Consider the following 15,099-nt stretch of genomic DNA (forward strand, 5'->3'; position numbering starts at 1 on the left):
CTGATGAGTCAATCCAGCTTTTATAGCAGTTTATCTATCTTCGTGGTATTTCCAAGAGCATAAATGCTATTAAAAAAAAGAGACGGTCATGACAGGAAGAACACAGTAGAAAAAAACAGGAACATTTAAGCCAAAAGCAATTTACTTTGCCAGTAACTGGTTACATTTCCCTTTGTTTTATTATTATTATTGCAAGAGTTGGGGTTGACATAAAAGTTTCCCACACCTGCACTGCCCTGCCATGTAACTTGTGTGAACCCGTAGTCAAATAAATGTATAAACAAATTGTCTGCAACTCAGCTTCTAGACCCTTTAAGAAAAACAAACTTGTTTTGCTATATTGTTGAGAAAATAGACTATAATTCATTAATATTTGAAGGAGTTTAAAAAGAAAAAACAAACATGGGTTAGCTGTCAGAGTATCCTGGAGCTCTGGAGGTAGCTTGATTCTCTGAGGATTAACACCTATAGAAATAGCAGTGACTTCACAAAGGTGAATAGTTGTTAATTTCTTGGCACTGAGTAAGAGGAACAGATGGGCAGTCAGAGGGGAAAGATTTTTTTTTTAAACCACAGAGATCTTTCACTGATTAGGCAGAAGAGTCAGTGGCCCACTGGTTAAGGGGGGTAATAGGTAGGGCTCTCTGACTAAATTTTATTGGCCTTAGTGGGAGTCTTGCCACCTACTGCTGGGTCAAGACTAAAGGGGACCCCACTTGCTGTCAATTCTGTCGGACAGTGTTTCCTGTCTGGGTTGGGCTGCAGCACCCTCGTGCTATGTAGTACTTGAGTGTTTTCATTTGCGGAGAGCTCCCTGGTGACTGCCAGCCCAAGTTAGTATGAATACTTCATTTTGAGGCAATGTGTATGTGTCTGTGTGTGTGTGTGTGTCTGTGTGTGTGTCTGTTAGAGATAAGTTGCTTAAAGCAGGGGATCTGGATAAAGTCCAGTTGCCTGTGTTGAAATCCTTCTGCTGCCAGTAACCATTTGTATGGTCTGAGACAAGTAATTTCATCTCTGTCTCAGTTTCCTGGTCTGTAAGACGGGGATAAGGATCATGCCTTCCTCTTTGGCTTGCTGTGAGTTTTAGTGGAATTATTGTATGCAAAGCACTCAGAAGAGTGACTTGTACAGAGAAAGTGCTCAGAAATGGTTAGCTACTATTATTATTCACTTAGCTACTCTTATTATTCATGTATAATACTGAAAACATTCATGCAAAGAGCATTTACTGAACTCTGTGATAGGCCAGGCCAGTGAATCATATACACACGTAAAAGTAACAGTACGTCTATTGCTTTGCACTGTTTTTTTTTCTAATAAAACTGACTGAAGCCAGATATGCTATCAGTAAGGGTACTGCTCTCTCCCTAGCAGAGCTTTTTCTTGGTAGAGATCAGTCTCACCTAAAGAACAAGAGCTGGTCTAATTCTGGAGTCTTAGGATTTAGGTTCTGTCAGTAAGTACATAGCACTGAGCTTTCAAGGAGAGGGCAGGTGTAGGTCCTCGCAGGGTGGCTGGAAGGAGGTGGGGCTGTCTCTTACATGAGTGAATTAAAGTCCGCAGACCCATCCCACTCCTGCCCACCAGCACACCATAATGCACCTGTTTTCACTCACTGACCTAGCAAATGACAGATTATGACTCTAGAGGGACAAAGATGTGGCCTGGGGACCAGAATTTTTGCTGTCCCCAAAGCCAGTCCTTCAATACCAAAACTTTACCTGGAGTCTTCTGAATCCAAAAGGTCTCTGATTCGATTGCAGAGGCACCTACCCAGTCCTTTGTGTTCCATTCCCCCCTGTACTTTGAATATTTGTGCTCTTCAGGGTGTTTGTGCATTGCATGTGGGGACTAGATTATAGTCTTACTGAGATACCAAAGGCCTTTGGTTTCCTGTCTCCATTCCCAGTGCAAACTCAAGTCACCAGTTTATGTTTCCAGAGCATAAGCATAAGTAGTAAAGGTGAATGCAGTTTTACAAGTGCCCAGTGTGACAAGTATACCACGTGTGAGGTTGGCGGGATCAGTCTATGAGGACAGGAAAGAACAGTATGTGGGCATCTTTATTTCCATTAGTCACTTTTTCATTCAACAAATACATGTTATGCAATGCAGCCTTTTGGGTGTTGTGCTGGGCAGATAAAAGACACATCCCACAGGGTCTTGCCCTTAAGGATTCTCCAGTCTGGTATAATAATATGCCAAAAACCACAGCTAAAGTACAAGGAGTACAGTGATATGTTCCGTAAGAGAAGGAGGGAAAAAAAGTTCAGAGGGGAGAGTAGGAGAGGAATTTGATTTTGAGTCCTGAATGACTGGTAGGATTTGCCTAACCATACCTGAAATACGCAAGTACTTGCCTTATTAAGAACAAAGGGCTTTTTCTCTTGATCAAATCCCATTTAGAGTTTACGTTTGTGTGACCAGAATATTAGGTGCTAGTCTGTTCTAAATTTGTAATTCTCAGAATCTGCTGGGGGAGTACATGTGCTTCTCTGGGTTCTGAAAACAGCTCAAAGAATGGAGAAAATAAACCCAGTTTGGGGATGACTTCTTGTCAGTTCCCGGAACCTTTGCCTTTATTTAAAAACAGCATGTTCGATGCAAGTTCTGTCGAAAAGGCCTTTGGGATTTGAAAGCTTTTCTAGAAATAAATGCCTTTTAGGTCTAAGTGCTTTTCACCAAAATGCTAGGAAGGGAAGATCATAGTAACAAGTCTTAGAACAGAGGGGATATTGTTTTGTTTGTTTTAATGAAATGCCTGAGACCTGCTACCCCAAGTTTTGTTTGTCAGCTTTCTGCTCAGCTATTATTTTGATAAGGGACTTGAAAGTACATCCTTCCCTCGCGGTCATTAAAGTCTTAGCACTTGGGTCAGTTGTGGAAACACTTCTGTGCTACACAAAGTCTTCTAAACAAAACAAATAGTCCATGCCCTGGCTCCAGGCTGCGGATCGTGTCAAATTCATGGAACGTGGCATCGTGCTCTGACAAGGAGAGCAAGAGGTCAGGATCCACAAAACAGGCCGGATGAAATCACCATCTCCGTGCGGGGAGGTGGAGAGAGCAGAGCCCTCCCTGCCAGTCTGGCAACTCCAGCAAAGTCCTCAGGCTCATCCCACACACTCGGTGCTAGTCACTGCTGTGTGTTTACATGAGTAATGGAGCTGCCGGGGGAGGGGAGTTGTAAGCAGAGCGCTGAGCCTCGCAGCTCGCATTCGGAGGGAAGCTGACATCCACACCAAGTCGAGACTTCCAGGGATGTGGCCGGGGAGCAGTCACATGCTGTAGCTTTCATGAGCACAGACATCAGTCAGGCAGATGTTTGTCGACTGGAATGGGTAATCGCTACTTTCTCTTTGCTTGATTTTTGTTTGTGAGCTTGTTTACCTTTGGTAATTCCAGGCTGGCTTTCTGGGATGGACTTTCAGACCAGCGTTTAGGGGAATGAGAGGAGAGAGCGGGTGTGGGAAGGGGATCCTAAGCCCTAAAGCCTCTTTTTAAACTTTTGCCTCTCTGATTTTAAAGTCAGTTCTGCTTTACTGAGCTTCCACCAACAGTAAAACTGTTATCCGGAGGAGAAAATCAAATTAGTAGGATTAATTTTGTTTGTAAAATGAGTACAATGTAAAAATGTCCTAAAACCACTGGTTAACTGCCTAAGTAAGATTAACAACAGTCAAGAAGGTTCATGTTGTTTAGATTTGACATTGTCATAATCACTCCTTAAGTAATAAAAAGTGTGGGTGCCTTGAAAGGTCTGAAGGAAATTGTTTAGGGTATATAATTCATTAGCTTGGAGTCATTCTAGGGGTGGTTGGTTAGTTGGTTGTTTTTAATTTTGCTTGACTTGGGTGACTAATGAAGTTAAATGTGAAAGCTGATGCCGGATAGTCATAGCTCTCAATAAACAGCAGCCTTTTCCCCCTACTTTCTGTGTAGATCTTAAAAGGAACAAGCTCAGCATCAAGGATGAAATAGAACTTTGATTTGTATCTTGTCTTTTCAAAAGTGTAACCCCCATGGAATCAGGCTAACCCCAGTGTAATCTTTGGATGTTATATTAAATAAGCCTTAAGATCTTCATAAAAATATATTGAAAAGGAAAAGACAGCATGCTGATTTAAATGTATCTGTCAGATTTGTTGAGCTTTGAAACTTGCTGGCTGCAGTATTATTAGTAAATATATGTAATAATATTTTCCAGCTTGCTGTTGTGAATGCCCCTCTCTCTATAGCTATCTCTCTACTTATCTGTATGGTAATTTGAGAGAATGCCCTTGTCTCTGAATATTTTGTAAAAGAGATGTTTTCAAACATTTCATTACTATGATACCATAAGGGCAGGCATGTCACTTAGGTTTCGGAAAGCAAGATACAAAACAAAAACCAAAGATTGAGCTCAAAGCCTGGCTCAGTTTTTCAGCACCAAATGCTTCTTGTCTAACAACGTGGAAGGACATTTTTCTTATCATGATCCTTTAGAGCTAAGAGCTTTGTGTTACTTCTATTAATTAGACATGTTAAAGCTAAATAGATTAGCTTTGGGAAACGTGTACAGAAATGTATACTCTACCAATATGCAAGCCTTCAGAGAGAGAAGCATGTAATAATGAGGGCTGCCTGCCACAGATCTGTACATTTCTCTGAACAATTAGAAGGGATCACTGTAGTGAGATTCTGGGTCTTTAATAAAGAAACCCATGCCACTGAAAATGTATATCAATTGTTTTCCATTTGTTTTCAGCGCCAAATCTTAAAGGCAGACCACGCAAAAAGAAACCATGCCCACAAAGAAGAGATTCATTCAGTGGTGTTAAGGATTCCAACAATAATTCTGATGGCAAAGCCGTTGCCAAGGTACGGTCATTCACTCCACGGTATTCATTTCGTTGCATCTTTTTATTTTTGCTTTTTCTCTTTATCTCTCTGTGCCTGTGTCTTGGAGGCAGTTTTCAATTCAGCATCTGACTTTGGTATTCAGAGCTTTTGAAGCTCTATGCTGTGCCTGTTCCTGCCACCTCCCTTCCCCTGGTTGCCGTGGGGTGGGGGAGGTAGGCATTTTGATTAGTCAACAGAAAGACTTCCTACCTCCCAGTTTGGCCTGTTATGAGTAAAGGACAGATGATTAAGCACCCACGTCATTGAGGCTGAGATTTCATAGTGGGTGACACAATGACATAGTTTACTCTGCTTGTGTCAAAAATAGACCAGCGGAACCGTCCTCTTTCTGAATGTGTTCATCTAAATGTGTTTTGGAGATTAACAGAGGATGAAATTAGAAATAGCTAGAATTAATCTTTTTAGTTATGTATTTTTCAAAGTCACTTCTAATTTACATTAGACTAAAATTAAAGATACATAGCAAAATATTTAGATGTATACATATGCCCACAAGCATTTTTATACTTTTAAAGATCTCTGTTAACATAGAATGAAAGTAAATTCTACGCTGTTGTTCAAGACCCAGGTCAATTTTTTGCCTAAGCATTCTTTGGAATCTTGAAAGTGCATGCATGCCTGAAGTATTTTGCACGACAAAGGGTAAAGTATCACTTTATATTTTTAGACTTACCTTTCTGACTTTTGTGGGCTTGGGTCAGATTTCCGTGGTTCTGTTTACTGCATTTAGGTGTTATTTTTGTGCTAAAGACAGCAATCGTCCCTTTAGGATTTTAGTTGACGAACAGATTTCAACTGACACCAGTTTCCAGATCAAAGAACTAAACTTCTGAAAATGGGACCATTTTGATTAGTGGTGAATTTGGAAGAGTCTGATGTAGAAAAAAAAAACATGAGTTAAGTTCTGTGTTGACAGTCTACTGTTTCTCTGCCATGTACTCTACCTCCTTCCCAGTGTAATGAAGTAAATCTTAGACTTTCACATTCTAAAAAATCTTATCTTTAAGCATCATTGTTTCATTAGGAAATTCTAAGGACTTTTTGCTTAGAATTTCTTCATACTTCTAAGATTCCAAAGGGTTAAGAAGAGATCAACCAGTAGAAATGTGTATTTTCCAGTTTCTGGCTGAAAACAAATCTCTTTCCCTTAAGTTATTGTTGTTTTGCACATTTAACTTTCTGCGAATTAACCCCACATGGATGCCATGAATGACATTTTCTTGTAAGTTGGACACCTCAGCCCTAGAACTGACTACCTAGGACTTTGGTTTCCATCGTCTTGAAAGATGTCAGCAGGAACAGTTCATTCCCTACTATGTAGTTTGCAAGATCCTGCAGAATGGCGCAAGAAGGTTTCAAGACCATAACATTCAGCAGAGCTTGTACTGCCCATGCCTTCTGTTGGTGCCCAGCCCATCCTTCTTGGTTGACAGCATTTGTTTACTCCAGCATATTCTGTCCCTGAGCCCGGCAGGATAAAGCTCCTTCCCATGCCACTTGGAATCACCACCAAGGTATGCTTCTGAGAATTTTACAGAACTCATACAATTGATCTGAAAGAGCAGACCTCCAATGTTTCTTTCCATGGAAGGCAGCTCAGAACTCACTGTTGGGTTCACAAAGCCGAGAAGAACAAGAGCCTGCTATACAGATGGGCCGTATTTGATGTTCACTGACTTCTTAACAAGAGGGATAGAAGTCAGTCCTGGGTTTTCTAAGTGACGCCTTTACTCCATCCCCGCAACAGTGCTGCCCGTCAGAATCTTTACAAAGAGATGGATCATTCTTCCATCGTTGGTGTTCAATGGTGAACAGATGAATGTCATGCTGCAGTCAGCTCCTAGGGACTGGTCTAATGGCTTGGCTCTTTTCAGAGTCTTGGATTACAGTCATGCCTTGGCTGCTTCCAGCGGGTCTGGCAAGACCACTTAAGCAAAAAGATCAGTAGGTATGAAGTATGACGAGCTTGTCTGTTGACACCAACAGGCAGATGTAAAATCCCTACAGAATGAACAAGCCACATCTGGGATGAGGACAGTCATTAAAAAGCATGTGTGTCTTAACATGGTCTTTTCTCATGAAACACTGCAGTAGAGATTATGAGTCTGTGACCATCTAATCATCTGTTGAATTGAAAGCAGCATCTTAGAGGACAGTGAGCTGTTTGACTTTGTGACCAAGACCCATGTGACTGTTTCTTTTTAAAAGTGCCTCAAACAGACCATTTCTAACTAAGCACCAACTTCATGCAGCTCCACACAGCAAAGCTCTTAGAGTGGGACCCACTGGGTTTGTTGTGTTCATGACTGGAAAAATAAGTCAAGTGATTTGCCGGTCGCCATCAAAACGTTGCACTCCCTCATTGAGAACATGAAAACCAGCTTTGCAAGACCATGTTTTCCAAGGGAGAGAGAATTACATGGCTCCCCAAAGACAGCAAGTGTCACGTGGGGAGGAAACTACCAGTTCTTTGAAGATCTCATGACTGTGTTCAGCCCAAATCCTGCCATTTTTTTCTGGAATAATCTTAAAGCAGTGAACCTGAGGCCCAGGCCTTTCATAGAGTGATCTATAACAGAAATCTTCATGGCATAGGACCCTAATAAAAGGCCTACATTGATAGAAGGCAAATTATTTTTAATATCCCGTATGCATTTTCTGAAGGGCAGAAGTGTATTACAGGTGGTTTATATTCTAAAAGGAACACAAAAAAGGAAACTGTGGTGGGAAGTGTGTTCATTTAAACCATAAACATACTTTCTGTATTTCACAAATGTGATACTTTCATTATTTTCAATATTTTTCCTCTCATTTGGTCCTCAGAACTATTCCCAGGGATTATCATTTTTGCTTTACTAAGGTAGAAACTGAGGGTCACCTAGCAAGTTAGCAACCAAACCAAGATTAGAACTCTAGCTTTTTGTATTGCTGGTTCAGCACATCTTACTGCCCCAGTTGAAGGCTGGATTAGTTATAACTCAATCCCGTGGAAGGATGTGGTTAATATCAAATAGGTGGTGGATCATTGAAAACGTTAAATGTTGATTCTTTAATTAGCACCTCCTCAATCATTTTGGAAACCCCAAAGTACTTAGTGAACTCAACAGGTGTATGGTGTTCAGGTCAGGAAAAACAGATCTAGTAATTAACTGTCACCATCAAAAGGCTGGGCTTTCTTAGGTCAACATGAAGACTAGCTCCCATTTCCACTACCACCTGCACTGTAATAATTTAATAGATTGAAATGCTGAGAATGCTTTGGGTAAATGTAAAAACATACAGAAAGGAACTTGATTTAGTCCTACCCAGAATCAGAATAATACCCTAAAGAGCTCATTTATGTTAACTGAAAAAAAAAATTATCAAGCTAGAACAAGAAAAGAAGTTTCTGTTCACTTGTTCACTTCTTACTAAGTACCTGGCCTCCCCAGGAGCAGCATGCTGGCAAGCCCACTGAGATTCAGGACAGAGTTCAGTAGGCAGCAGCCTGGCTTCATTTGGAGCCTTTGCTATGTAGCAGGGAGTCTGGGTTACTTTGGACCTGGTTCATGCACCCCTCTGTGTCTTCTTTCTGTTTCTGAGTGTTTCTGCACAGATGAGGAAGAGGGTTAAGCAGCTCTCTACACACCAAGGAGCTCAAACCTTATTCTCCTTTTAACAGTGGTTCTTCTGACCTAATAATATAGGTAGTTGGCCCATTATCACTGCAAATTTAAGACTCAGTCAGTTTTATACACAAACCTGAGAGATCTACTCCTTTATGTTATAAAATTGGGGTTTGGAGTGGGGCAGACCTGAGTTCTAAACCCAGAGGTCTGCCCCTTCCAAACCATACATGACCTCACTAAGCTCTAGTTTCCTCAACTGTAAAATGTGGCTAAATATCTCCCTTTTACAATTCTCAGGAACATTAAGGTAGAGTATGTGAAGCCCACAGCACTGTATCTAGCTCATTGTAGGTGCTCAATTGAAAACTGATTTCCTTCCCCTTTGCTCAATATACAATAGGAGGAATGGAGCTCCTTGACACATTGGAAACCCCCTAGATTTGTCTTTTGCTTTTCATTTGATAAATCACATTTCTAAGTGGTAGGTTTCGTAATGCCTGGTAATAAGATAGGCTTTTTAATTAGAAGTTTGTTTTCATTACCAATTTAATATTTGTATTAAGAGTGTCAGAAAAGTATAACATTTAAAACCATAAGCCCTAAAGTAAGGCTGCCTGGGCTTAAATTCCAGACTCCCCACTTACTAACTAGGGCATGATCTTGTGATGTTGTTCATGCTGCTCATCCTGTCTACCTCCGTTTCCTCATTTCTAATACGAAAATAATAACTACCTCATTCGGGTTGTAAGTTTGAAATAACACATAAACAGCGTTGAGAATGGAGCCTGGCTGCCCACGAAACACTCAGGAAGGGGTGGGAGGCAATACAAATTAAAACTGGAGTGATGTTATGATTTCAAGAAGCCATTAAATTATAGATTTCATCAGAACTTTAGATCCAACAGCCTAAAATTGGGCAGTGAAAAATGATGACAACATAAAATTTCACGGGATGTTCGCCTTAATATAATGTTAGAGAGTACAAAATCTACATGGGAAAATTGTTTTAGTCCCATTTCCATAGCCCCTTAAAAGTTAAAATCCTACCTAGAAGCCCCATTGAATCAGTTTCATAGGAAGTTTTATCTTTGCAGGACCAGTCGAAAGATATTAAACTGTATGTGTTCACTTGAGAGAATAAGCAATGAAGAACTCCTGCAGAGAATGTACTTTCCTTTACTAAATAAGCATAGTCTTTTATGTTCTTAATGCTTAGGAAGGAGGAGCTGCAGGGAAAGAAAAAGGGTTCGAAATCCTGTAATGGACAGCATTGTAGAATATGTGGGACATTTTTATTCGTAACATTTCCCCAGCACTTGCCCTCTTCTCTCCCGATGTCAGTTACGGAGATGTAAAGAATATTGGAATGTACACATTCCCCATGGGCACACTTGAACTCAGAGTCTGACCCTTTGTACTTCCCCCTTTTACAATTAAAATAGCTCAGCAACTTAGCATTATATTTAACGACCATCAAAGGCCTCTTGTAGAACATGGCAGTGAGGAGGGAACGTTAGGTTAGCCGCCCGATATGCCAAGTTCCCTGTCTGCCTACAGTGTGGAAGGAAGAACATCTGGAGACTTTACCGCCTTTTATTTTTTAATTATGGAGCTTTATACTCACTCTTCTTGGGTTTTTAGCTGACCTCTACTCTTTCTTTTGTGGCAAGTTAACATCTTATTCTTAGAGCTGACTGATAAAGCAAGAAGCCCTCATTAAACAGTGAGATCTTTTGTTTCCTACTGAGGGTGTACCCCCGCATCACCCTTGGGTGGCAAACAGCAGAGGCCTTGCTGGTATTGCTGATGCCAGCATCTGCTGGTATTGACTTGTTTTTCAAGGTTGCTGGAGAGAATAGCAACAAGAATGGTTTACTACAAAGAAATAGACTTGCCTTTCATTTTGATACAAAGTATAAAATATGGTTCTATTTGTTAAGGAGGCAGGGTTTGTTCAAGGACATTAACTGATGCTTCTCCTTAAGAAAATAAAATGTATTGATATAGAGAGACAAAAGAATGTTTCTACCAGATGCAAAGGCTATCTCTCATTTCACATCAACATACTTGTCAGGAGTCTAAAAGAAGCTGGCATAGTTTGGCAAACTATGACCCACTGGCTGGCAATTTCTGTCAATAAAGTTTTATTGGAACACAGCCACACCCATTTGTTAACATATTGCTGATGCCTGCTGTCCTACTAGTGTTGAATAGTTGCAACAGAGACTGTATGACCCAGAAGCCTACAATATTTACGATGTGGCCCTTTACAGAAATTTGACATCCCCTGGCCTCAGACAATTCATCTTCAGTGATGCCTCTGAAAAGCTATTAAAAGCAGGGATAATTTACCGGTTCACCCTTAGCACTCACTGAAAAGTGTTGCTGGCTCTGTCACTAGCTATGTCTTGGTAAGCATCCTAGGGCTGTGCCTCGTCTGATGTGGTATATTTTCCCTTTTCCAGGTGAAATGTGAGGCCAGGTCAGCCTTGACCAAGCCGAAGAATAACCATAACTGTAAAAAAGTCTCAAATGAAGAAAAACCAAAGGTTGCCATTGGTGAAGAGTGCAGGGCAGATGAACAAGCCTTCTTGGTGGCACTTTATAAATACATGAAAGAAAGGAAAACGCCGATAGAACGAATACCCTATTTAGGTTTTAAACAGAGTGAGTATACTTGTTTTCGTTTCAGAATTATCAGAGCTGCTCAGATTCTTTGAATTGGAAAAAATAATTTTGACTCAGGATTATGTTGAAATCCTAATCTGGGGATAGTGCTCTCTGTTTATACTAAATCCATAAATGTTCCAGGCCAAGAATTTTTTCCCTGCCTTTTTCCGCTACATTGTTCCCTTCTGGGACAGTTGCAGTGAGATATTTATAGGCTTGAATCCACTGATTATGACTGGAAATAGACATGTTGAAAGTTTCTCATTTGCTGTTTTGTCAATCTTGAGTGTCTGTGACGCCTTTCTTGTGAGATAATAATATGACGTAGCTTTATCAGGCACAGATGTTGCCTGTGAAAAAAACAGCTTTTAAAAGGAGGACATTTAAAGATGGACAAAACAACCACAAAGGGAAAACACATTTCCTAAGCCCCAAATGTGTTAAAATATAACAAAAATCCAACTTCAGAGAAAACAAGAAATACACAAATTGGAACAGAGGGCCTAATTTTGAATTACTTTGACATGTACATTTAAATATAAGTGTCATTGTATATTTGCAAGGAGAACAGGAAACTCATAGCCAAACAGAATTCCAAATCAAAAGAGAAGAAATCCAGATCCTGCCTTGATTTTGCAACCGAATATATATTTTGCCTCTGTCTGGATTTAGTGGTGCACAAAGCGATGAGCCTCTGGCTTGAAATAGTATTTTCTCCAAATGTATCTTCGTAGATTAAAACCATGTGTCATTTTGATGAAGAATGTCAAACCTGTGTGTTTTACATAACAATTTACATACCTAATAGCAATTGGCACTGATTGCAGGAGAACACTCGCAGCCATTATTATAAACTTATATAACTACGAATGATTACAATGTTTGTCTGAAAACTGGTTGCTTGAAATAGAAGTAAAATTAATGTACTATGAACAGCTTTGTTGCATTATGCATTGGTTCAGATTAAATCAAGGCCGAGGCAGGGCTCTTGATAGCTCTGAAGTAGTGCAAGGTTCAATGAGGCTTTGCGAACATGTTGTGTCAAAGAGCCTTTAAAAATAAAAATCATTTTATTCTTCATTTCCCTTACCAAGGAATCACTTGAAGTTCAATTTTCCCCTCATGTAAAAAAATCAAATCCATAGCAGTCCCATTCCATGGTGTTTGGTATAAATGAACAGGGTTGCTAGCAATTTGGTATAGTTGTTTAACAGCATAAACATATACAAACTCTGCAAAGAGAAATCTGTTTGAAAAAAATATATTTGCAACATCACACAGGCCAGTTAGGGGACTAAGTGGGTTCATGATTCAATTCCTCTGTGAATGAATGTCTTCCTTCCCTTTTATCTGTTGTATCACTGTGGCCTCCACGTGAAATATTTGTTTTCCTACTCACTGCCAGCCACCACATGTTGGTGAAATACTGTATGAACCTTTAATATAGTGCTGCCATCAGACATTCTATTAAGAAGGTAATCGTATATTAAAGTGGCTGTTATTTATTGATTAGGGAGAGTTCTTATATGAGAGAAGCTCTATATATTACTGTTTAATCAGTGGCGTCTAAGGGTCGAACAAGACCAACCCCAGTTTTGAGAGCCCACGCTTTTTCCCAAAGACATCTAATTTAGCTTCTCGTGCTCTGCTGATGACAGTAGGACTAAAACTCTTGCCTTTATCCTAAAAGTAGAACCATTTTTGTAGCTTTATGACTGTTTCTTAAGAAATGTTTTAAGTGGTAATAATAGATTCTGTTGTCAAATGCCCTTTGGGCAAATTGTTTCCTAAGAACTTAGCTCTCTGGGGTACTTTAGTATTTCTTTTTTTCTCTTTCTCGTTGAAAAAAAAAATGTTTTAATTGACATTTCTTGGAAGTATGTTAATGCAATGCTTATCTAAATACTTATTGTCCCTCTAACAGTTAACCTTTGGACTATGTTTCAAGCTGCTCAAAAACTGGGAGGATATGAAACAGTAAGTGTTTAAGCAACTTAAATGAAATAATTTTGCAATCTAACTTTTCCCCTCTCTTTGACCAAAATGGAGAACATGCAAGGGCAAAACATCACTGACTGCCTTTTCAAATGGCTCTACACTTTTGGGGGTTTATTGGGCCGCTTTGGAAACAGTCCCAATTAGTTCCAGGTTTGGCAAAATTGTAAACTTGTCGTAAAAACTACAAGTGGAAAACATATGTAACTCTCCCCTGTCAGGGAAATTAGTTGGGTCTGTAATTTTTTCCCATGTTGAGAAAGGGCTATTATTGTACAACAAGCCAAGATTGCATAAAAGAAATTTCCCTTGGCAACATACCTGACATCTGTTCATGTCTAATATGGGAAATGTATTAAAGGCTTTCAAAAGTAATCAGTATTGGCCATTAAGGAATAGAATGCAGCAGAATCTCCTCTCATTCTAGGGCAAAGAAGCTTTATTAGACAAGGGTCAGTGCTGCATAAACAGGAAGTTATCAAACTTATTCAGAACAGGCTCTGACACTCTTTATCAGCTAATTCTAACTGACAGCAATGGGTTATTTTTAGCCCACAGGAAAATTTGATGGCCACGGATTTTTACAGCATGTATTTTGAACCAATGAAACGTTACAGCAACAAACTGAGATTAAAATCTTTAAATAAGAAAGAGCTGCATGAATATAACCCACAGAGATGACATCTGTAATAAAATCAATTGACATAGGAAGATGTTGTCATTGGGAATACTTTCTTCTCCACACAATGATCAGATTAAGTTGTGTAGTTTCTTCTTGCAATTGAATAAGAAATTATTTTTTCATTCCCTAAGAAGTAATCTGGGATATCTCTGTACCATAGTAAAATGACAGTAAGACACACAAAGTCAAGAAAATGAAATTCATTTTAGCCCAAACGTAATAACCAGTGCTTCTTGCCAGATAAAGCACATTGTTCCACAAACTAATATAATGGTTTGATATACGGGTCTTGGGATGGGGAAAGAGGACAAGCATTATGTGGTTCAGATAATCTGATATTTTCTGTTGAGCTATCTGCTATGAATTCTGACTAAAAATTCTTTCATATGAATAATATGTGCTTGTAATATGTTTCATATTTGGGGTATGTACACGTTTATAAAGAAATATAGTCACATGGACTACATATAAAATGTGCATTTCATATACATAAATTTACTTGAAATATTTATTTTATCAAGTGACCTGTGTAAAAACTGTAATTTTTCACTTAGTTTAGTCTTTTGATAGGATCAGGATATGAACTCCTTGCCACTGTAGCTCATAGTTTATGGCAAAATCTTGAGCTAATTATAGCCCTCATTCATGTAAAAAAAAAATGGTAACTTATTCAGGGTTAGTCTCATAAACGTAGAAGTCAACCCAATAGGCTAGACTTTCAAGTCTAGCTTTTAATGTTTAGAATAGGAATATACATTTTTATATGAACCATGACTGCAGATAGTTATATGATATTGAACAATATTATGAAACGTCTTTTCACACTCTGGAACTTTTTGTTATTCACTGATAGGGAGAGTGCCAACAATTTCACAGAATCAGTTTTTCCTGCTTTTGTGTCTTCTGTATCTTCACAAAGATTTTTTTTCCATGCAACAGCAAATTGATGTAGAATGTACAGAAGAAAGTTTAATAAATTTCAGGGCATTTGCAGTACTCTTTGAACAAATAGTATTTATCCTTTTGTTGGATGAATAAATGACCACACAATCAGCAAAACACCTGACCACATATTTACTGAGTACCTTATGTGTATGAGGCATTGTTTTAGACACTGTTAGATGCAAGGTTTCAGTCAGGCCAGTAATTTCAGTCCTTAAGTTGCTTACCATCCAAGAGAGCCAATAATGATCAAACAAGGTGGAAAAGGTCAGTGCCCTACACAGGTAAAGTACTTAC

At 39.3% G+C, this 15,099-nt stretch overlaps 1 protein-coding gene across 7 annotated transcripts in view; it reads left to right on the top strand.

The window, feature by feature from the left end:
* The window catches only part of ARID5B (AT-rich interaction domain 5B), a 195,635-nt gene that overhangs the window by 144,844 nt on the left and 35,692 nt on the right, over nt 1–15,099 (top strand). For 5 of the 7 annotated variants that reach the window (XM_003830323.5, XM_063607428.1, XM_034930639.3 and 2 more), the window contains 3 exons: nt 4,751–4,863; nt 10,979–11,180; nt 13,108–13,160. In XM_003830323.5, the coding sequence (XP_003830371.1) occupies nt 4,751–4,863; nt 10,979–11,180; nt 13,108–13,160 (368 nt within the window). Of the gene's footprint in view, nt 1–2,892; nt 3,345–4,750; nt 4,864–10,978; nt 11,181–13,107; nt 13,161–15,099 lie in introns of those variants that run through there. The other 2 variants (XM_003830324.6, XM_034930641.3) reach the window with 2 other exon arrangements.

The sequence above is a fragment of the Pan paniscus genome, chromosome 8 (assembly GCF_029289425.2).
Source record: "Pan paniscus chromosome 8, NHGRI_mPanPan1-v2.0_pri, whole genome shotgun sequence".
Taxonomy (NCBI): domain Eukaryota; kingdom Metazoa; phylum Chordata; class Mammalia; order Primates; family Hominidae; genus Pan; species Pan paniscus.